The sequence below is a fragment of the Colletes latitarsis genome, chromosome 14 (genome assembly GCF_051014445.1).
Source record: "Colletes latitarsis isolate SP2378_abdomen chromosome 14, iyColLati1, whole genome shotgun sequence".
NCBI lineage: Eukaryota > Metazoa > Arthropoda > Insecta > Hymenoptera > Colletidae > Colletes > Colletes latitarsis.
Genome location: NC_135147.1, coordinates 15,630,924 through 15,653,253, shown reverse-complemented (window position 1 = coordinate 15,653,253; position 22,330 = coordinate 15,630,924). Strand labels below are relative to the sequence as shown.

The 22,330-nt window shown below is 32.8% G+C and overlaps 3 protein-coding genes across 9 annotated transcripts in view; 1 reads left to right on the top strand and 2 right to left on the bottom strand.

Moving 5' to 3' along the window:
• Arms (Ankyrin repeat-rich membrane spanning) overlaps window positions 1–12,642 on the bottom strand; it is a 162,320-nt gene extending 149,678 nt beyond the window's left edge. The window contains exons 1-2 of the mRNA XM_076782304.1: window positions 12,442–12,642; window positions 11,950–12,020 (exon numbers count right to left, since the gene is read on the bottom strand). The gene's annotated coding sequence lies outside the window, so the exon portion shown is untranslated. The remainder of the gene's footprint in view (window positions 1–11,949; window positions 12,021–12,441) is intronic.
• A 433-nt stretch (window positions 12,643–13,075) lies between these two features.
• LOC143350308 (tRNA (guanine-N(7)-)-methyltransferase) lies at window positions 13,076–21,826 on the top strand. Of its 7 annotated transcripts, none has more exons than XM_076782335.1 (7): window positions 13,644–14,301; window positions 15,084–15,886; window positions 20,362–20,504; window positions 20,570–20,754; window positions 20,836–20,949; window positions 21,024–21,125; window positions 21,238–21,826. In XM_076782335.1, the coding sequence occupies exons 3-7, from the start codon at window positions 20,381–20,383 to the stop codon at window positions 21,367–21,369; spliced, it is 657 nt and encodes a 218-aa protein (XP_076638450.1). In that variant the 5' UTR covers window positions 13,644–14,301; window positions 15,084–15,886; window positions 20,362–20,380; the 3' UTR covers window positions 21,370–21,826. The 7 variants fall into 7 exon arrangements, with proteins under 7 accessions (XP_076638452.1, XP_076638448.1, XP_076638450.1 ...); XM_076782334.1 differs by lacking the exons at window positions 13,644–14,301; window positions 15,084–15,886 and adding exons at window positions 19,794–20,062; window positions 20,141–20,219; XM_076782337.1 differs by lacking the exons at window positions 13,644–14,301; window positions 15,084–15,886 and adding an exon at window positions 13,076–13,093.
• The window catches only part of LOC143349660 (cilia- and flagella-associated protein 65), a 21,213-nt gene continuing 20,303 nt past the window's right edge, over window positions 21,421–22,330 (bottom strand). Inside the window, exons 16-19 of the mRNA XM_076781069.1 lie at window positions 22,043–22,269; window positions 21,781–21,949; window positions 21,582–21,702; window positions 21,421–21,491 (exon numbers count right to left, since the gene is read on the bottom strand). Coding sequence (XP_076637184.1) covers window positions 21,421–21,491; window positions 21,582–21,702; window positions 21,781–21,949; window positions 22,043–22,269 — 588 coding nt within the window. The remainder of the gene's footprint in view (window positions 21,492–21,581; window positions 21,703–21,780; window positions 21,950–22,042; window positions 22,270–22,330) is intronic.

Here is a 22,330-nt window from a genome sequence, read left to right as displayed (position 1 = left end):
ATCATTCTTACCATAGTCTTCACCAGAAATTGCATGACATGGATTATGTAAATTGTGTTAGATTTTGTGTATGGATTCAAGAACAGCTACAAATCAAACCAAATTTCTTCTCTTTAATACTATTTACCGATACTTTTGCCAACATTGGGCGTGTCAATTTACATAACACATTATTATTGGTCAGTGCAACATCCACATACGAGAAATTGATTATCGAAGACGCTGGTCAATTAATGTGTGATGTGTAATCAGAGGGCAACAAACAATTGTGCCCTATTTTATTAATGACACTTTTACTGGTTAAAAATATAATAAAAAATGGAGTAAAAATATAAGTCCTTAAGAAATACATTATCAAATTGAACAATTCGTCAGACAATGTGGTATCAGTACGATGGATGTCCAACACACTATGCTGAAAGGGTGAGAAGTACGCTTGAAATATTCCCAAATCGATGGCCAGCACGAAGGCCAGATTTAATATCCCTAGATTTTTTCTCGTGAGGAGCATTGAAAAATATTGTAAATGGAGATGCGCCAACAACTCCGGAAGATACGAACCAACGAATTATTGTAGCATGTGCTACAATAGATGCTCCAACAATAAAACGCGTAAGGGATGCAACAGGTCAGACTACAACGTTGCATTGCTGCAGATGACCGACATTTCGAACATATGTAGTATGTTTTAGGATAAACATACTTTAGTATGTACAAAAATATGCCAATTTATCAAAATCAAGCATAAAAAATTGAACTATATCTCTTTTACGCCTCCACTTGCAAGAATATCTTTTATATCATATGTACTTTCTTAAATCCTACAATTTCTATATTGTAATATACAAAAATTTTAATGCAAGAATCTAGAGGCCAAAATAAGACGAAAATCAAGAATACCAATTTGTTGATTGAAGCTTCGTTAAAAAGTTATTAACGTTCAAAGTTCCGTCTGTAGAACGGCAATCTGCGAACAGCTGCGTACGCGTGATAGTGATTCTCACTCACAAAACTGTGAGGCTGTCGATACGTCAGTAAGTAGAATTTCTCATGCTGAATGAGAACCACTATCGCGTGCACGCAGCTTGACGTTCTACAGGCGGAACTTTAAACGTTAATAACTTTTTAACGAAGCCTCCATTAACAAATTAATATTCTTGATTTTCGTCTTATTTTGGCCCCTAAAATCTCCCATTAAAATTTTTCCCAGATCTTGTCAATCAACCTTACTATAATTAGTTAATACCCGGTAATTAATTCACCATCAACAATATTTCTGCACCCGTGTTGCTCTCATTTTACTACCAATCGATTAATTAATACTTATGAATGCTTTCTTTTCCTCGAAACATTTAATACAATTTTATTTCATTATTCAAAATTATTAGAATATATCAAATATTTATTAATAAGAAACGTCATTCAACTGTAACATACCCATTTTAATCAAACTGTTAATATAGATAGAGCATTCAAAAATATTATACACTTTTTTAGAAATACCTACATATCCAATTAACACGTTGTCAGCCATTTTCCTTGTTTAGGGATACCCACGACATTTTTTTCAAATTATAACACAACAAATAAAAGTATTCAACAAGTTCAATGGTGTGCTCGTTATTTTGTAATATTCCTAATATCTGTGACGTTATTCAAAATTTGTAAGTTTTAAAATTCATTTATCGTAAGGGTTTTAGAGACAAGTTCTTAGTTTGAAACGCAAATCACCAGTAGCCATTATAGCAGTTAACGTGTTAAATCTCCCAAATTCATTTTGAGAATAAAGAATAACGTTGAATATAAAAAGTGTTTGATTTCTGAAGAGCAATAAAAGTTTTACTAAATTATAAGTGGCGTTAATGGTTACATCACATTTTTATAAAAATTACTTACAAACCGGTGAATTTGCTCTCTAAAAATTAGTCGAATTGAACAGATGTTTACAGTGGTCACTAATGACCGGCACTTTAAACTTACATGTTGCAAAATCATTTATAATGGAAAATAATTAATACTTGTAAAATTGTAAATAACGATATTGTCGTTGAGAATACTGTAAAAATATACTTTTTCTTCGTATTATAATTTAAACAAATGTCAAGGACACCTTTTAATATGGAAAACTGGCATGGAAGTCAACGTGTTAGTAGAGTTTAATACATTATAAAATTGATAACACTCTGTTTATGTGGAACACGTCTTCCAAAATTGGCATGTTACAATTGGATAATGTACCTTGCAAGTTTTGCTCAAGCACGTGCTTTATCGATATAGGAAAACGCAGATAAGGATAAGCACATACTTCAAAGCAAGGTTCCGACGTATCGACGCTCTATCTGCAAACTCGTCATTGTCCGATCGATAAAAGTATTCTCCTTGAATTTTTAGTTCTATTAACTACTTACTGCTGCAATTAATCGGAGACTGATCGCTATCAATTCGTACATTAACTTCCACAATGGCCTATCGATGCACTAAAGCACTCTTATTAATATATAAAAAAAAAAGTATCACAGTAACGAATTGATCAAATATATTAACGAATCTAAAATGGTAGTATGCAATGAACGCACGAATTTATTGCGAACTGAAAAAGTCAAGTCACACGCGATGTGCGTAGCTCGTTCTTTTCAGATTTGGCACAGGGACTATCACGTGCGTAACACGTTCTTTCAGCGCAAGTGGTTAAAGTAGTTCAAGCTTTATTGAACTATCGTGCACCTAATTTCCTTTGTTTCAAGTGACTTATGAATGGATACGTCCTCATTAATCGTCACCGACTATCTTCGAATCTTATTCTGTATTCGATATTCAGCTCGTATTCCGCGCTGTATATATATTCAATTTCAACTATGAAATGTCCAATGTTTGGTAGTCAAAACTCGGTATTTGGTACTCGATACTTAAAGTTCAATATTTGATACGCAGTATTCGGTGTTTGATAATCGGCACTTAAATTTCATGATTCTTTATTTGATGTTGTTGACGTTATGTTCGGTACTCGGTACTCAACTTACGAAACTTGATATTTAACATTCGGTACTCAGTACTCAATTTACGAAACTTGGGACTTAACATTCGGTACGCGGTACTCAATGTACGATACGCTGCATTCGATACTCCATATGCAGTATTCAGTGTTTGGTACTCGAATTTCAATTTACAGCATTCAGTATTTAACGTTTGATTTTCGATACTTTCGTTATTGAACTATCGCGAACTTAATTTCCTTTGTTTCAAGTGACTTATGAATGGATACGTCCTCATTAATCGTTACCGACTATCTTCGAATCTTATTCTGTATTCGATATTCAGCTCGTATTCCGCGCTATATGTATATTCAATTTCAAATATGGAATGCCCAATGTTCGGTAGTTGAAACTCAATATTTGGTAATAGGTACTTAATTTCCAATATTTGATACACAGTATTCGCTGTTTAATAACCGGTACTTAAGTTTCATAATTCTTTATTTGATGTTGTTGACGTTATGTTCGATACTCGGTACTCAACTTACGAAACTTGATATTTAACATTCGGTACTCGGTACTTAACTTACGAAACTTGGGACTTAACATTCGGTACGCGGTACTCAATGTACGACACGCTGCATTCGATACTCCATATGCAGTATTCAATGTTCGGTATTCGAATTTCAATGTAAAGCATTCAATATTTAACGTTTGATTTTCGATACTTTCGTTATTTAACTGTCGTGCACTTAATTTCCTTTGTTTCAAGTGACTTATGAATCGATAAGTCTTCATTAATCGTTACTGACCTTCTTCTAATCTTATTCTGTATTCGATATTCACCTCCTATTCCACGCTATATGTATATTCAATTTCAAATATGAAATGCCCAATGTTTGGTAGTCAAAACTCAGTATTTGGTACTCGATACTTAAAATTCAATATTCGATACGCAGTATTCGCTATTTGATAACCGCTACTTAAGTTTCATAACTCTATATTTGATGTTGTTGACGTTATGTTCAGTACTCGGTACTAAACTTCCGAAATTTGATATTTAACATTCGGTACTCGGTACTCAACTTACGAAACTTGATATTTAACATTCGGTACTCGGTACTCAACTTACGAAACTTAACACTTAACATTCGGTACGCGGTACTCAATGTACGACACGCTGCATTCGATACTCCATATGCAGTATTCAATGTTCGGTACTCGAATTTCAATTTGCAGCATTCGGTATTTAACGTTTGATTTTCGATACTTAATATTCAATATACCTAACCCTCGATTTCATATTAAGCACTAAGGTTTCAGTTTAGCAAAATATTTAAAACAATATTTGCATTAATAAAATTCATAACAATTTGAATGGTACGTTGTATTCTATACTTGTTACGCGGTGATCAGTTTTGATACTTGGTATTTCACATTTGATATTTTACACTCAATCTTCCGTAGTTGCTATATGATATCTTATGTTCGATTCTCATTAGTCTATACTCAATATTCAGTATATCAATCACTCAATTTATACGGTGTATACAGGGTGTTACGTTTAAGTGCGAATATCTCATGAGGTACTGAAGGTATCAAAAAAATATTCTTACAAAAGTTGCTTTATTTAAACGGGCAAATTATACGGTATAAATAATTTTTGTATAGGAGGAGTGATGGGGGAGATTTTAAGGTCAAGTTAATTTGTTTTTAATGGGACCATATATTTTTTGTCCATAATATGATTTGTTGAGACAAATTCAATATAAACAACCTATAAACCTATAGACAAATCGAGCTCTTTATCACCACTTAGGCCTCTAAGTTTATACTTTCGCCTTCAAATAGTCACTTTAAAAAGTACCTTTAGTTAGTAAAATAGTCGAAAGAAAGAACGTTTTAATTTATAATATTAGCATTTTTATATTAGTTTTTTAGTGTTTTTAATTATACTTAGCATACTCAGCGAGGATAAGGTACATACAATGTCATTAATCAATTCTTGTTATTAGAAACTAGTGATAAGTAAAAATTAAAAACAATCATTTATGATATCTGGAATAATTCATAATTTCTCATGTTAATTGTAGGATTGACATCTCTACAATCCCAGGAAAAACCCGATTAAAAACTGGATCGATCCGGCATAAACAAATAATATAATCATGCAGAATTCATTTTAACCAACAACACAATTCGCGTTGATCTGACTGTTTTGCGTCTCAATAATTATGGTTTTATAGCAAAGAATGATGTCACGTAGTAGATCGTTGAATTTGTCCCATAAAAACGCTATCATATTATTAACAAAAAAATATTTGGTTCCATTTAAAAAAATTAGCTTGACCTTGAAATCTCCTTCACCACTCCACCTATACAAAAATTATTTATACCACATAACGTGTCCCTTTAAATAAAACAACTCTTGTAAGAACACTTTTTTGATACCTTCAATAACTCGAGATATTCCACCATTCGCACTTAAACGTAACACTTCGTATATACATTACACGATTTCAATATAGCACGGTTAAAAATATGCAAAAAGATTTCATAATAATTATTTACATTAGCGGATACGTCGACAGTGACCTTGGCCTTGACATATATTGTACGAATGAAAGTACTGATTATTTTTCGAAACGTTTTTATCGACAGTCTTTAATGGTTTCTGAAGTTAATATAAAATGAACAAGTGAATACATAAGAAAGTAAAGATCTGAATTTATGAACTTATATGTATAGATCTAATTTTCATTAGATTATTAAAAATACTAGAAATGAGAAATAAACAATTCCAAATATATTTTCTTAAATAAAATAAATATGTTTCAATTTCATTCAACTTATTTATATTTATAATACATCTCGATGCTAGTATGAATAGAACATGTTACGATTTAAAGATAGTGTTTTCTCTGTTTACTGTTACAACGTGAATTAGGTTTAATTTTGAGTACAAACCTTTAATAATATTTCCAGAACTTTCATTTTTAGTTTACAATAATTTTATTATTTTAGAAAGTGTAGTCATTTAAATTAAAATGAGGTTATACAGAGTGTTCGGCCACCCTTGGGAAAAATTTTAATGAGGGATTCTAGAGGCCAAAATAAGACGAAAGTCAAGAATACCAATTTGTTGATGAAGGCTTCGTTAAACAGTTATTGACGTTTAAAGTTCCGACCGTACTGAATTTTTTTCTCGAAAATGCGCAAGATTTCGAGGGTATGTCTATTCACCAAAAATGATTGTAATTGATCCTCACAACAGAAAATAATTTTTTTAGAACGATTTGAAAGTTTTTTTGTCGCCGGAAAATTTAGGCACCTACCACCTGTCGATTTTTCTTAAAAATTCCTTTTTCATTTTTAGTAATTTTATTTGACGCCCTACAGAAAAGTTGTCTAATACTTTTTTATAGGTACCTATGAGCACTACTTCAGAAAAAAGTTTCATCGAAATATATTCACTATTGTAGGAGTTATGGCTGTTTGAAAATTGGACCATTTTTATGGGGTTTTTCTCATTTTGCGAGGTCAAGGACCAACTTTTCGAACATTTTTGCGATTTGTACATATTCCCCACCAAAATACGCGTAGTTTGCTTTTTTAAACATTAAAATCGTCCAATCCGTTCAGAAGTTGTGACGTTTTAAAGATTCGCATGAAAATTCGGGCAGACATTTCTGGCCAGAAATTATATTTTCGGTAGGGAATTTTTTTCTCAAAACGGAGTAGGATTCCGGGGGTATGTCTGTTGACCAAGAATGCTTGCAATTGACCCCTGCAACTAAAAATAATTTTTCCAAGACGATTCGAAAGTCTTTTTTCTCACCCTAAACTTTCAGCACCTACCCGATTTTTTTTCTCGAAAGTGGATAGGATTTCGAAGACATATGTATTCACCAAAAATGATTGCAATTGACCCCCGGAACCGAAAATAATTTTTTTAGAATTAATTAAAAATTTTTTTTTTCGTCGGAAAATTTAGGCACCTACCCCCTTCCGATTTTTCTTAGAAATTCCTTTTTAATTTTTAGTAATTTTGGTTAACGCCCTACAGAAAAGTTGTCCAATACTTTTTTGTAGGTACCCATGAGCTCTACTTCAGAAAAAAATTTCAATAAAATATATTCATTATTGTAGGAGTTATGAACATTTGAAAATTGAACCATTTTTATGAGGTTTGTCTCATTTTGCGGGGTCATGGACCAACTTTTCGAATATTTTTGCGATTTGTACATATTCTCCACCAAAATACGCGTAGTTTGCTTTTTTAAACATTGAAATCGTCCAATCCGTTCAGAAGTTATGACGTTTTGAAGATTCGCATGAAAATTCGGACAGACATTTCTGACCAGAAATTATATTTTCGGTAAACAATTTTTTTCTCGAAACTGAGTAGGATTTCGGGGGTATGTCTGTTCATAAAAAATGATTGTAATTGACCCCTGAATCTGAAAATAATTTTTCCAAAACAATATGAAATTTCTTTTCTTCGTCGAAAAGTTTCACATCTTTCCAAATTTTTTTCTCGAAAGTGGGTAGGATTTCGGAAGTATGTGTATTCATCAAAAATGATTGTAATTGACTCCCGCAATCGAAAATAATTTTTCCAGAACGATTTGAAATTTTTGAATTTAATTGTTAATAACTTTTTAACAAAGCCTCCACCAACAAATTGGTATTCTTAATTTTCGTCTTATTTTGGCCTTTAAAATCCTCTATTAAAATATTTCCCAGGGGTGGCCGAACACCCTGTATGTATCCCATATTGAATATATTTACGACAGATTGGTCGCGTAAAAGATGCATGTGATTTTAAATTGTATAAATCGAGAGAAACATTTACATGAAAAAGAAGAAGATAGATTTCAAGGTTTCATGCTTTATTTTTTAATATAAAATTACTTACTTTTATATTTATTATGTATAATTGTTGTGGATAAAATACTTTTTATTTTATATTATATTAGACTATAATTTTAAATGAGTCTTTAAAAATGTAATATGACATTAACAAATGAAATTTCATCGAGTATCATTTTTTAAATTCAAGGTTGTCTGTGACCTTCTCGTTATTAATTTTTTCAATTTCAGTTTCTTCTTGGAAAAAATTCTTCGATTTTAATGAAATCTGTCATTCAAATTAATTTTTTTATTTCGTTCATTTCCTTACAAATTTGATAAATGGGAATATGTGTCAAAATATTCTGTTAAATTGAAATTATTCCTTAATACAAAATCAATAATTTTTCATATTAGAAGAGACCTCGCGGTTAACCTTGACCTTGAAATGTGTTATGCGAGGTGAGGGTACTAATTAATTTTTTCAAATGTTATAATCGACAATCTATGATTATTAAAATATGCTTACTTAAATGTTCTAATTTTTATTTTTCTAATATAGCATACTATATCAATAATGTTTTCTAAATGTGATAGTTAAGTGTACCATAAATATACAAAGTGTTCGGCCACCCCTGAGAAAAATTTTAATGGGGGATACTACAGGCCAAAATAAGATGAAAAGCAAGAATACCAATTTGTTGATGGAGGCTTCGTTACAAAGTTATTAACAATTAAATTCAAAAATTTCAAATTCTTCTGGAGAAATTATTTTCGGTTGCGGGGGTCAATTACAATCATTTTTGGTGAATACACATGTCTTCGAAATCCTATCCAGTTTCGAGAAAAAAAATCGGATAGGTGCAGAAAGTTTAAGGTGAAAAAAAAGACTTTCGAATCGTCTTGGAAAAATTATTTTTAGTTGCAGGGGTCAATTGCAAGCATTTTTGGTCAACAGACATACCCCCGAAATCCTACTCAGTTTCGAGAAAAAAATTGTTTACCGAAAATATAATTTCTGGTCAGAAATGTCTGTCTGAATTTTCATGCGAATCTTCAAAACGTCATAACTTCTGAACGGATTGGACGATTTCAATGTTTAAAAAAGCAAACTACGCGCAATTTGATGGAGAATATGTAGAAATTCTAACAATATTGAAAAAGTTGGTCCTTGACCTCGCAAAATGAGAAAAACCCCATAAAAATGGTCCAATTTTCAAACAGCCATAACTCCTACAATTGTGAATGTATTTCAATGAAACTTTTTTCTGAAGTAGAGCTCATGGGTACCTACAAAAAAGTATTAGACAACTTTTTTGTAGGGCGTCAAAGAAAATTACTAAAAGTCAAAAACGAATTTTTAAGAAAAATCGACATGGGGTAGGTGCCTAAATTTTCCGACGAAAAAAAAAATTTTTAATTAATTCTGAAAATATTATTTTCGGTTCCAGGGATCAATTGCAATTATTTTTGGTGAATAGATATTCCCCCGAAATCCTACGCAGTTTCGGGGGAAAAATTCATTACCGAAAATATAATCTGAGGCCTGAAATTTCATGCAATCTCTAAAACATCATAACTCCTGAACGGATTGGAGGATTTTAATATTTCAAAAGGCAAACTACGCGCAATTTGATGGAGAATATGTAGAAATTTTAAAAATATACAAAAAGTTGTTCCTTAACCCTGCAAAATGAGAAAAACACCATGAAAATGTTCCAATTTTCAAACGTCCATAACTCCTACAATAGTGAATATATTTCAATAAAACTTTTTTCTGAAGTAGAGCTCATGAGTACCTACAAAAAAGTATTAGACAACTTTTCTGTAGGGCGTCAAACAAAATTACTAAAAATGAAAAAGGAATTTTTAAGAAAAATCGACAGGTGGTAGGTGCTTAAATTTTCCGGCGACAAAAAAACTTTCAAATCGTTCTAAAAAAATTATTTTCTGTTGCGAGGGTCAATTACAATCATTTTTGGTGAATAGACATACCCTCGAAATCTTGCACATTTTCGAGAAAAGAATTCAGTACGAGCGGAACTTTAAACGTTAATAACTTTTTAACATAGCCTCCATCAATAAATTGATATTCTTGATTTTCGTCTTATTTTGGCCTCTAGAATCCCTCATTAAAATTTTTCCCAGGGTTGGCCGAATACCCTGTATACATATACTATGTAATCAGTATTCAGTACCAAATATTAAAATTGCAAAGTGTACACAGATCTTAATCAATCGTAGACTAACGTATATCCGTTTAACAAACTATCGGATATATTAATCTTTCACGTGTTTCCGGTCCATAAGGATTTAAGATCCAAACGATATTTCCTAAAATACGAAGAGGTGGTAAATCGCAAAAGCAAATGAAAGTAACGTTCCTCAATAAATGATTATTAAAAATATCAACTTTAAACTAACTTCAAAAAAAAAAATTAAATTAAATTAATAATAATTAAAAAAATAACTAAATCATTTAATTTTATTATTAAATAAATAGGAACGAATTTACGCTGTAGGACGTGAATTCGACGAGAAACTCGGTCACGCGGACGACGAATCGTATCGTTTCGTTCAGTCGCGGGTTTCAAATACATAAATATAAATAAGTAGGGCAGTTCGCTTTTCAGATAACGGCCGAGATGAATCAAGCTTGTACTACGGCGTTCGGTGCCAAGTCACGATTGCATTTTCACGTTTCACGCGGTTTTGTGAATCGACCGATCGCAACATTCGAAATATCACTCTCCAAATAGACGCAACACGCGTCTATTCTACCGAACCGCCACGGAATATTAATCTTAGTCAATGAAACGTCCAGCAAAACTTGCCACCGAAATTGGCGCGCTCGGAAATATTTTAGGTTAGTAATGCCGCGAAAATATCACTTCGACGTTTATTACGGGTCGATCGTGTCACGTTTATTTGCGACAAATTTCTATGGAATTGCGCTGAAATTTTGCTTAACGATCGCTGATTTCGATTAACGTTCGCCTTGCAGCGTGGCACGATATAACACGAAACATACACATGCATCACCATATTCGTTACAAATAGCTGTAAAGTTATTTACCCAATTCGAGTCCGATTCGAACGTCAACCACATCCTCGGGTCTGGCAGCCATGAGTTCATGTTGTTCAACGACACGCAAGATAACAAACATTTAACACAAAATATACTCGACACCACTCGTCGCGCGTATTCATGGGAAACGAACGTTACCACGAACGAAAGTTTCGTCCGTTGCTGACCGAAGGGGTTACGTTCGGTTATGTTTACATGAGAATGCGACCAATTCGATCTTTCGATACGCTTCTGCCTGCCTATTCGAGACTTAATCGATCCATTACGATAAATTATAATATATACCGAGTGTCCTCAATAAGCTTTGACTTTTGCACGCATACTTGTTCGTCTTAAAAACCTACTTGTAGCTTCGTTCATAGCCAAATCTATCGCTAGTCAAATGTTTTTCATAACTGGCTATGGGGGTCCGATGTTTTCAGAAATGAATTCCCAAAAAAAATCAATTATTTTAGCTTGGAGGCCTTTTTAAACGAGACATGCAATGTCATTTCCGAACACGTGTTTATACATTTTCTATCTTAGTCTTTTTAGTTTGCTATTAGTTATGTCTAAAAATTATTCCTAATCAGTCGGAAAGACCGTCTGAAAAATACTAAAAATAATATTTTTTTAAACAATTCAATTGAGAACTTTGAAACTAATACCTGCAATGCTATAGTTGGTCTATTTAATAAATATTCATATTCATAATTTGTCCAATTAATAAATATTCATAATTTGTCTAATTAATAAATATTCATATTCATTTTGCTCTAACTTGCAATTTAAAAAATTTACAATTTAAATTTTTAAAAATTTTATTAAAAAAGATGAACAGCTGATTCAATTAGTTCCCTTTCTGAAGATTTTATCACACAGGTCTCACTTTTAAGAGTTAATGAATGCATCGGATACGCGTATAGATAATGTAAAGTTTTATACAGCGCATTGGCTGCAGATAAAACAATGCAACGATATCGTGGAACGTTAAATTATGCTTGTTAGTCGTTGTAAACGTTATCAACGATCAAATGGTTTTGATTTGGTTGAACTTACCAGTTAAACAAAAAATCGATTCCTCTGGAAGTCCGTCGTCGTCATGTATAATAAAATCGTAGTTCTTCTGCCTAAAACCGAAAGATAACCACGTAAAAGATCGACAATATTAAACACGAACAAATTATAAAAATTCAATTTAAAATGAAACACTCATTTCTTGGAAAGGCTAGCTGCGTAAAAGTCACTATTTCCGTAAAATCAATATAACGTCAAATAAATAGTGAAATTATTTCACTACAAATACGATGCAAACAAAAGAACGAGCTGTTTATTTAAATCGAAAACAAATTAATGAAATAACGACAGATATTTTTAAGTTTTGCGAAAAATGAAGATTAAATATAAAAGTCTATTGTATTTTATCGTTACTGGATGATGTTTTGTAAATAAATACAACGATTTTCTCTAAAGGGATTCGATTTCTTTGTTGCGATCTTCGATTACACAGAATTCGTGGAAAGGCTTTTGTCGTACAAATTCTAACCTCACCTGAGAGTGTACGATAATTTCAAAGATATCTAGTCCTGTTACTCGATAACACGAACAGCACGAGCGCGAATTAGTTGCACCATTTTCCGTTTAATCGCGAAATCACATCGTGCCCGCTGCGCGACTTAGAACATACGCGGAATCACACGATAAAATCGAAACACAAAAATGTATCTCGCTTTCTTTTGCCCGTTGCACGAAGCGTCATCCACCAGTTGGCGCTACAGGGCTGAACAGCTGATTTCTCATGCACATACACCATGTGCCAATGCCAAGCGCAAACCTTCGTAACGCAGGTCACGATGATACATAGTATTTCAAACTTCTCCGACTTGGTTTAAAAAATACGTTTATGACATTGATCGATTTGTTGGAAAAATGAGTACTTATTGCTACAGCAGACTGCGAGGTTTTTGGAATAAATTGATTAAATGATGATACGTTCTCTTTTTATTATATTAAACATTTTTCTCATTTTTATGACCAAGGCATGCCGTTTGCACTTTACAGTCATAGGGGCGCCAGTGAGGCTAAGCGTATACATATATGTGTCACTTTCTAAATATATACCCTTTTTTGTTTAAAAATCTTCCAGTATCATTCTGAGTTCCTATTAATACTGAAGCAACTCTAGTGGGATTTCATAACTAAAGTTAGTAAACCATGGATTTACGTAGTACATATATATATATGTAATATTAGTTTAATCAATTGTTTGCTTTTCCTACAAAGACCTCTACCTTCATTCTGTATTTTGATTAGCATTGGATCAACTATAATAAGAATGCATGATATGAATTAGTAAACTTATATAAACTTATATTGCAATGCTGAATGTAAACAAGGGAATATTTAGTTGATCATAAGTCATTGTTTGGATATGAATAAAGTAGTTCTGTTCATGTAGTAATGAATATGAATAGGAAAAAATCAGAAACACAAAACTGTGAACGAGAAGTAATATTAAAACTACATAGAGTATAATTATAACGAGATCACAAAAATTGTAAGCAGAAATAAATCTAGAGCCCATTACATAATAAAAAAGTTTGAAAATCAAAAGACTAGTTCGTTCAGGTTGTTCAACAAAATTGACAAGTAGAAAAGTGAAAACTATAATTTGCAAAATATAAAAAGATCCTGCAACATCTGCTTCCATATTGTCAGTTATGGTTGAAAAAATGTTTGATAAGTAGGTTCAGCCCTGATTATATCGACAATTACAGTGAGACAATAATTTTCATGATAAAGCTCCACAAAAAATACCTTATGTTAATAAAATAAATACTTGCTCCTGAGACAAAGTCGTGTTCTCAGGCGAATCCAAATTTAATGGTGAAATTATGTGTGGCGAGAACCAAATATAAAGTTGCAAGCAATGCATTTAAAATAAATCATAAAACATAGAGATGGCAATACTATCAGTTTAGTATGGGGGCTACATGGTAGCTACTGAGGCCATAGAATTAGTGTTTATTGATGGTACACTTGATAAATATAAATATCTAAATATTTGAAAATATAATTTAAAAGATAGTGCCGGAGAATTGGGATTATTAAAAGACTTCTAATTCCAACAAGATAATGATCCTAAACACACAGTTTGAATTATCAAAGAATCATTTATATTATATTACATATGTTAAATATTCCACTAGAAAGCCTGGTCCTCAATCTAATTGAGTACCTGTGGGTAGAAATCGAAAAAAGACTAAATATCAAATTACGCCAAAACAAATATTAATGGATAAAATATTAGAAATATTAATTCTATTGAAACTAACTTCTCAAAAATGCTAACACAGAATGGAACGTCATCTAAGAGAATAATCAGTGCCAATGATGGTGCGAATATTTGAGGTATTTGAATATGAATATTAAATTATTTTAAATATTTCGGATTAACATACATATTTTGTACGCTAGAAGTAAAAATTTAATCGTTCAAATACTTTCGTTAACCAAAAATTAGTATATTTTTGTTAATATCAAACAGAATATGGGCAGAATATAAACATATGAAAAATAATTAGTAAAAAGACTAACGTTTCTAAAAAATTGTTAATATTTTCTTATTTATTATCAAATAAATCGGTTATTAACAAAAACAATTGCAGAAATTTGTAATAAGTTTACATTTTTAAATATACCTCTAAAGATAGATAAATTATTTACAGTTGAAAAGTATTGATTATTAATGATCTGTAAATGAAATATTTATAAAACTTATTGTTAAAAGTTGTCAAAGATATCTAAAAATATAACAACAAAAATGTACACATTAATCCTCAGTAATTTCATTTCTCTAAAAAAAAACGGGATTTTAGATTCAAAAAATATATTTCTTCCATTTCAATTCCACACTTTTCTTGTCTAAAATGTTATTATCATTAAACATTCTAGTTAACATAGGAATAAATTTGACAGAAACTACATAACCAAATTAATAACTTAATTCTTTATAAGGTTATACGCATTATATCTTATATCTCCACTTTTCTTTCGTTTCTGTTAATAAGACTCTGAATTGAATAGGAATACATAATGAAAGTTAGTGATTGAGTACTTCTATCCTTGCCATGAAAATGAACATCTACATTTAATGAACTTTTACTATCATTGTATATTCTTATTGTTGGCAGAACACATTAGCAAGAACAAATGATCAAAGAAAGTGAGAATGTCTTCTATTTCTTTACAAGATAAAAATTATTGACACACGCAAGAAGTGATAGGAATATGATGAAGAGTAAAGGAAATAATTCAATACTTTTTACGCTTTTCATTTAAAAGATATAATGTTTAGATTATGAACTCGCAATACTATAAAAATTACAGTAATATCATCACTTATACTTATAAAAAAAAAACAAAAAAAAAAGATGGCGTAGAAAAAATGACAACGTCTTGTGAAGTTGCGAGGAAGATCTGGGATTTTATAGTAAAATAGTGAGTTAAGCGTTGGAGGAGTGTAAGGACTGTGAGGGGGAGGTGGTATAGGTGGTATAGGTGGAATAGGTGTGTGGGTGATAAATAAAGAAGGTCAGGGGGAGTTCAGTAGGGAAAAGTAAAATATACTTGAAGGTATGGGTCCACCAGGGTGGCGAGGGTGCGGAGGGGGGCCCGTGGCGGTTGGCGGGAAAAGAAGGCCATGGAGACGGAAATGGAACGAAGATCGACAAAGGTAGAGTTGGTAAACGTCAGCGCCACCACTATAAGGCGGAGGCATAAGGAAGATTTAAGACAAAGAAAACGCCAATGAGAGATGCGGAGTAGCGAGGAATCAATTAGGGGAAAGAGACTGGAAGCGGAAGACAGAAAGAAGAGAGGACGCCACGAGAGTTGAGCGAAAGTAAGAAGGAGTGTACAGTTTACAAATTTAAAAAAACATATTAGTGGAGTTCATCCCACTGTTTCACTAGCATGGAGACAAAGAACACATCAGGTAAGCTTAATTACAATTAATATGTAAATATACAAGTAGATGATTGACTTATATTATGAATTTATTTGACTTTAATTATGCAAATTAAAGTCAAATAAAAGAATTCAAAATATAACAAATGTTATATTTGAAATATTTAAAATACTGTAAAAATATATTACAAATATTAAATATGTCTGCAGCAACAAACAATATTCTAAATATAAAAAATGTCATTACAAATTATTTTGTGATAACACATCATATACTTTGCCCATATATTGAATTTAATAATAAAATCTAGTTTAAGTATTGACAGTATAAATTCGTTCCTTGATAATGTAAGAATAATTTAAATATTTCAAAAAAAGCACTACAGCAGCAGAAAAATTAAAAACTTACCAGATAACATCAGGCAGAAACCCACTAAAATTAATTCACGATGTCACCACTAGGTGGAATTCAACTTATTATATGATCAATAGATTCGTATTATTAGAAGAACCAGTTAAAACCACAGTAGCTATTATTAATAAAAATTTACCATATATTTCAAATTCAGAGTGGGAAATATTACATAAATTGACAGTAATATCAAAGTCAATATCAGCAACCAAAATTAATAACGGCGAAAAATATCCAACAGCTTCATTTATTATATCACTAATTTCCAGATTAAAAAATATATGCAGTACATTATAGGAAAAAGCATTCTCATTCAGTGTCTGATAAATAATAAATAACATAGAACATCAATTAACTCGATTTGATACAATAGAAGACAATCTAATCATACAACTGTGTACTTTCCTGGATTTAAGATTTAAACATGCCTTTTTTTTCACATCACACAATAGAATTAATAAAAGCAGAAGTAATAAACAGATTAAATGAATACAGACCCCCTGAAATATAATCTGAAACAAGCATATATACAGAATCTGACGAATTATCAATTTGACACATATTAGATGAAAATATTAGAAAAAATAATTCTCTATTTTTATAGTAAAAATGGAGATCCCCTAATCTGGTGGAAGGGACACCAATTTCAGTTTCCATTGTTAATAAAATTAATACATCAACTACTTTGTATAGTTGCGACTTCAGTACTTTGCGAAAGGATATTTTCAAAAGCCGGACTAATTTTAAACGAAAGAAGAAATCGATTAAAACCATCGAAACTTTATAATATTAACCATAAAATTATAACATAAGTGACATGTATATAAATTAAATTTTTAACATTATTCATAAGTTTTTATACATTAATATGACATTTTGTCTATATTTATATTATAAAGAAATAAGTTAGAATTTAAAATTACAAGCAGGTTAGTTTTGCGTATACATTACTTTGTTGAAAAATTTTATGAACATTTATGAAACGAATGTTGAAACAATGATAAATAAAACTTATACTTACATCTATTTATCACTTTTAGTTTTGACTTTTCTTTCTCCTAATAAGAAAATTATGTTAATATTGTTTTTAACAAATTAACGCGCCCTTCGACTTAAGGAGGAAACCTCGGGTACCCTCGTCCAGGGTAACCTGGGACTCTTCCTCCACCACGTTCGGGTGTGAGGGAGGAGTTTTCCGCTCAAACGAGGCATGAAAATGAGTCCTTCTTCCCCAAGTCGATGGCCAATCGATCGAACCGAAAGTCAACGCGAAAATCGGTTGACGACCCCAAAATTACATATCGGAGGGGGTTCGAGTTGAGAAGGAAATGGGCTCCAGAAACATCCCTACGCACCCGTTTGGTTGTCCAGGCGGCAGGGGAGGTGAACCCCTACTTTTTTTTTTTTCGTGGGGAAAATCTTCGAAAGACTCCCTCCCACCTCTTTGGGGAGAGGCGGGTGGGGTGTGTGGGATTCCCTGCGCCCATGGAGTGACGGGCGCAGGACCTGCCCACTAAAAACCCCACGGTGACCCTTCCGCACGATTTGGGAGGATACCGGGAATCGCTATAGCATACTTCCGATATCCTCCCCGTGCCCGCGCTGTGCGCCCATCCACGGGGGGGGCAAACGATCCCCCCGGCAGTCACGCTGTCTCATGGCGGCAGGACGAGGCCACTCTGTCCCGCAACCATCCGTCTCGGGGCCGCGTTTAGTGGCGGCTGCGAGCCCCAACTCGTAACCGCCCGCGACCCCATTTCTACCCTTCGGCGGCTGGTAGGTCATGGCCGCACCATGCCACCGAGAGTGCCTCCCCTTGCGCCGGATCCGAATTGGGGAGGCACTCCCACCCCCATCCGGTCCGACCCTGCGCCGTCTGGCGGGAGGAGGCTCCCTTCAGGATCCCCCTCCCAGCCAGGGTCGTCTGCCACGCTGAGGGGGCCGCCCACGATGCCCGGCGCCTGGGCGACGTCCTCCCGCCACCACACGAGTGTGCTTCCTTTAAGATGACAGAGAGAAAAAAATTAATATTTACGTAAACTCATAGGCCCTTTCATTATTCATATTGTTAAGAATTGTTAAAGAATTAAACACGTGTTTAATTCTGTTCCCTGATATAAATGAATCAAGATAGTAGCGCGATTTATCGACAAAGTAATTTCTCTTTTTTACTCGTTCTCTCGTGTCTCACTCTGGGCATTGTTTGTTATAGCACAGACGAGGTATGTTCGTATACCGGAGTCTGTGTTTGTAGATAGGAAGCATACGACCGGATGGAATAGTTGATTTTAAAATGATCTCCTATACAATATTGAATGTATTTCATTGAAATTTATTTATGTAGTAGAGGCTTGTGGGCGGTTGCGTCGCTGCGGTGTGGGTCTGCTCGTGAGAATTGTAGGACAGAAAAGGAAAGGAGGGGGGGGGGGGGGGAGGCTTGCTTCCTCGTTTCGCCGGGCCTGCTAGTGGACTTATCAGTAAGGCTTTCTAGCAGGCCCTGCCCTAGACAACTGGGATATTGGGAAGTCGTTCGAAGAGTGTATATGTATACATATAACAACGGAGGGGTCAGTCGAGCGCTTGTGAGAGCGCGACTCTTCTGGTGGCGAGCATGGAAGGCGACGCCACAAGCTCATGGGTACCTAAAAAAAAGTATTAAACAACATTCCCGTAGAATATCAAACAAATTAATCGATTGATGTCCAATTCTGGATCGTACAGCTTTTATTCCGTTGAAAAATAATAAAATTTTTGTAATTTCATTTTCCGTCTTACTTCCTCTTATGTTCACTTGTAAACCCGTTGGTAACGTTGCGAGTGACACGAAAATGGTAATGGGGTTTCGAGACCCCAGAAAAATGAGCCGAAAATACATACATTTGGTGAAAGGTCTGTCTATTCGTATAAATCGTCTGTGGTACTACGCGTCGTATGAATTAAAGCCCTCGTGAAACCGCGTTTTTCGAAGATCCGTCACCAGAAACTTTCTAGTTATTTTCAAATCTTACCTTCTTTTTTATTTTCCTCTTGCTCTTCTTTGACAACTTTTTTACATAGATCGTCAAAAATTGTCTTCGACGCCATGTGAATATATCTATTGTACAATAACACTGTATGAATTTTTGCTGATACCTTGTACCATATCTATGAGACCTGATTCTTCAAAAGCCACCTTTTGTTTGCAATTTTTACATATAACATAATGAGAAATAATACCAAAAATAGTTAAAAATTCAATCATACGATAGTAATGAGTTGGCGATAGTTTAACATCTACACTGTCCACAGAACTCAATTTTCTTTTACTCGCACTTGGCTCATAACTCCTGCCTCAGAATTGTTTTCCACGTTAAATCTGTTGCTGTAAAATTTTCTTTTCCACGATCTGGAATCACGATGCGTATCTACTTTTCTATTCTTTTGAAACGTTTTTACTTATGCTTTATACTGGTTGCAATTCGGACGATTTCGTTCGAATGCTCAGTTTTGTGAATATTGTGAATATAAATAGTGAATATTGATACTGACAATAATCATTTATAGAAAAGAATTACATTTACGATTGTAATAAAAATTAAACATTTCTATATTGATTGTTCAAATATTTAATACTTCCATTTTGTTAAATTCACCTGCATATAGCATTGGCACACGAATAACTTTTAGAGTATTCTTTTCCTTATTTGTATTATAATAATTTTTTATTTTTTTAAAATTGGAGAACAGTAAAATTAATTCATCGAACGTAATTAGAAATATCGTGAAGTACAAATCTCACGTCTTGTCAGTTAGGTTAGGTCTTATACAGGTTAAGTTAAGTTCGTGTTTCCCATGTGGACTTGTTTTTAACAAACTTTGTCGTCATGACAGAACCACTACCGTTACCGCAAAAGAAATACTACAGACAACGCGCACATTCAAATCCCATAGCAGATCACTGCATAGAATAGTATGTAATTGTCTCTTGTAAAACAAATAAATACTTGTATGAAAAATCATTATGAAATTGCGTTATTAACTTTACACGTTCTTAGACTATAATTTTGTTTAAAAATTATCGTGTCTTTTCCATAAATAAAATTTTTTTTCAGTCCTGTAAAACCTGACTTTATGAACTGGAGTTCATTATATCCGTTGTATTTTTCAAACACTGAAGTGAAATCTGAAGAAAACGATTCGCAGCAAAAATGTGTGGAGTTTGCAGACATTGGATGTGGTTATGGAGGACTACTGGGTACATCCACTTTAGCTTTAAGCATCATACTTTGACATATAATAATAATAAAATTCATTCGATAGTTACACTGTCGCCAATGTTCCCAAATAATCTGATTCTTGGTATGGAGATTAGAGTGAAAGTTTCTGACTATGTCACGGATCGTATACTTGCACTACGATCGCAGTATCCTGGACAATATCAGAACATTGCGTGCCTAAGGACCAATGCAATGAAATATTTACCAAATTACTTTCGCAAAGGGCAGGTATAAGCAAAGTGTAATCTTATTTTTATAATATTAATTTTAAATCCATTTCGATTATTAATATTATATGTATTCTTCCAGTTGAAGAAAATGTTTTTTTTATACCCGGATCCACATTTCAAAAAGTCAAAACACAAATGGAGAATTATAAACAGAACGCTGCTAGCAGAATATGCCTATGTATTAGCTGAAGGAGTAATATCAATTATAGTTTCTTATTTTAATATTTTTCTTATATGTAGATAAGTAATTATAAGTATCATTTAAAGGCTATTATATACACAGTGACAGACGTGAAAGATCTGCATGAATGGATAGTGCAGCATTTTCATGAGCATCCTTTGTTTGATGATATTCCCAAGGAAGAACTGGTAAGTTTTTCAAATTATTCATTTCGAAAGAAGAATGATAGAATAATATATTATTATTAATACTAGTATTGCAATATTATTAGAGTGTATAATAAAGTCATTTTTTAAAAAGGATGTAGATCCTATTGTGGAAAAACTGTATGAGAGTACAGAAGAAGGGCAAAAAGTAACAAGGAATAAAGGGGACAAGTTTTTAGCTGTATTTAAACGAATTCCAGATCCATATAACAAAGAAACTAGTTAATATTGACTACTTACAACAGTATGTGTATATAAATAGAATTATTTTCCATAATCAATTTACAAAAGACACTTTAGATGTTGCTTTCATGTAATTTATTTCTTCCTCGTCAAACCAATTGCGACCTACAAAATACATGCCTGCATAAACTATTTTTCTTAAATACTATTTAATAAAGAACTTTCTTTTAAACAATTGAAATTAAATATTCTTACCTTGTTTAATATGGACTTTGTTTAATTTAGTTTTAAGGTAATTAACATGCCTTATGTCTTCTTTAGGAATTAAATGTACCGTTTCTAAAGAGAATTCTTCGTGTACTATGATATATAATATCTGAAAAAGTATAATTGTAAGATATACAAAGTTGTTTTGTGAGTAATTAATGTAACAGATTGAACTCATTATTTTTACTTCTTCTAATATAGAGTTAATAAATGTCAGTGGCGGTGATACATAAGATCTCTGTATTAATTTCTTTCGCTCGGAAAGATCCATTGTGAATTGTGAATAATACAAATTTCTTCCAGGTATTAAACTTTCTTCGACAGTTTTCATAAATTTTTTACTATTAAGAATATCCCTATAAAATATAAAAAATTGATTATGTTTAGTTATTATAACTGACGATCATTACAATCATTGTCAAAGAAAACATAAAAAAAACTCTTTTTACCATAATAATCCTTCCAAAATAAATGCGGCCACAGAAACTTCATTTTCATCCATTTTAACGTTACAACCGCTATTTTTGTCAAAGGGAATTGCACGTGACGGAGCAGTTTTTAATTCCTCCGCTAAATTGATTCTTAAACATTCATCTTCTACAGAATATATGGAACAACGTAAACTCAATGGTTTACAAAATATTTCTGGTTTGTCTAGTATTTTTAACCATGGTTCCTATATAAAAATGAAATCTTAGACATTTATAAAATGACTTAATTCTATTACTACAAGATAT

Excerpts from the sequence above, each read along its gene's own strand:
- LOC143350308 (XM_076782332.1), top strand. The coding sequence starts at position 20,134 with ATGACAGAACCACTACCGTTACCGCAAAAGAAATACTACAGACAACGC. Across the intron at positions 20,220-20,361 it reads GCAGATCACTGCATAGAATA|TCCTGTAAAACCTGACTTTA; the intron begins GTATGTAATTGT and ends ATTTTTTTTCAG. Across the intron at positions 20,505-20,569 it reads TGGTTATGGAGGACTACTGG|TTACACTGTCGCCAATGTTC; the intron begins GTACATCCACTT and ends TTCATTCGATAG.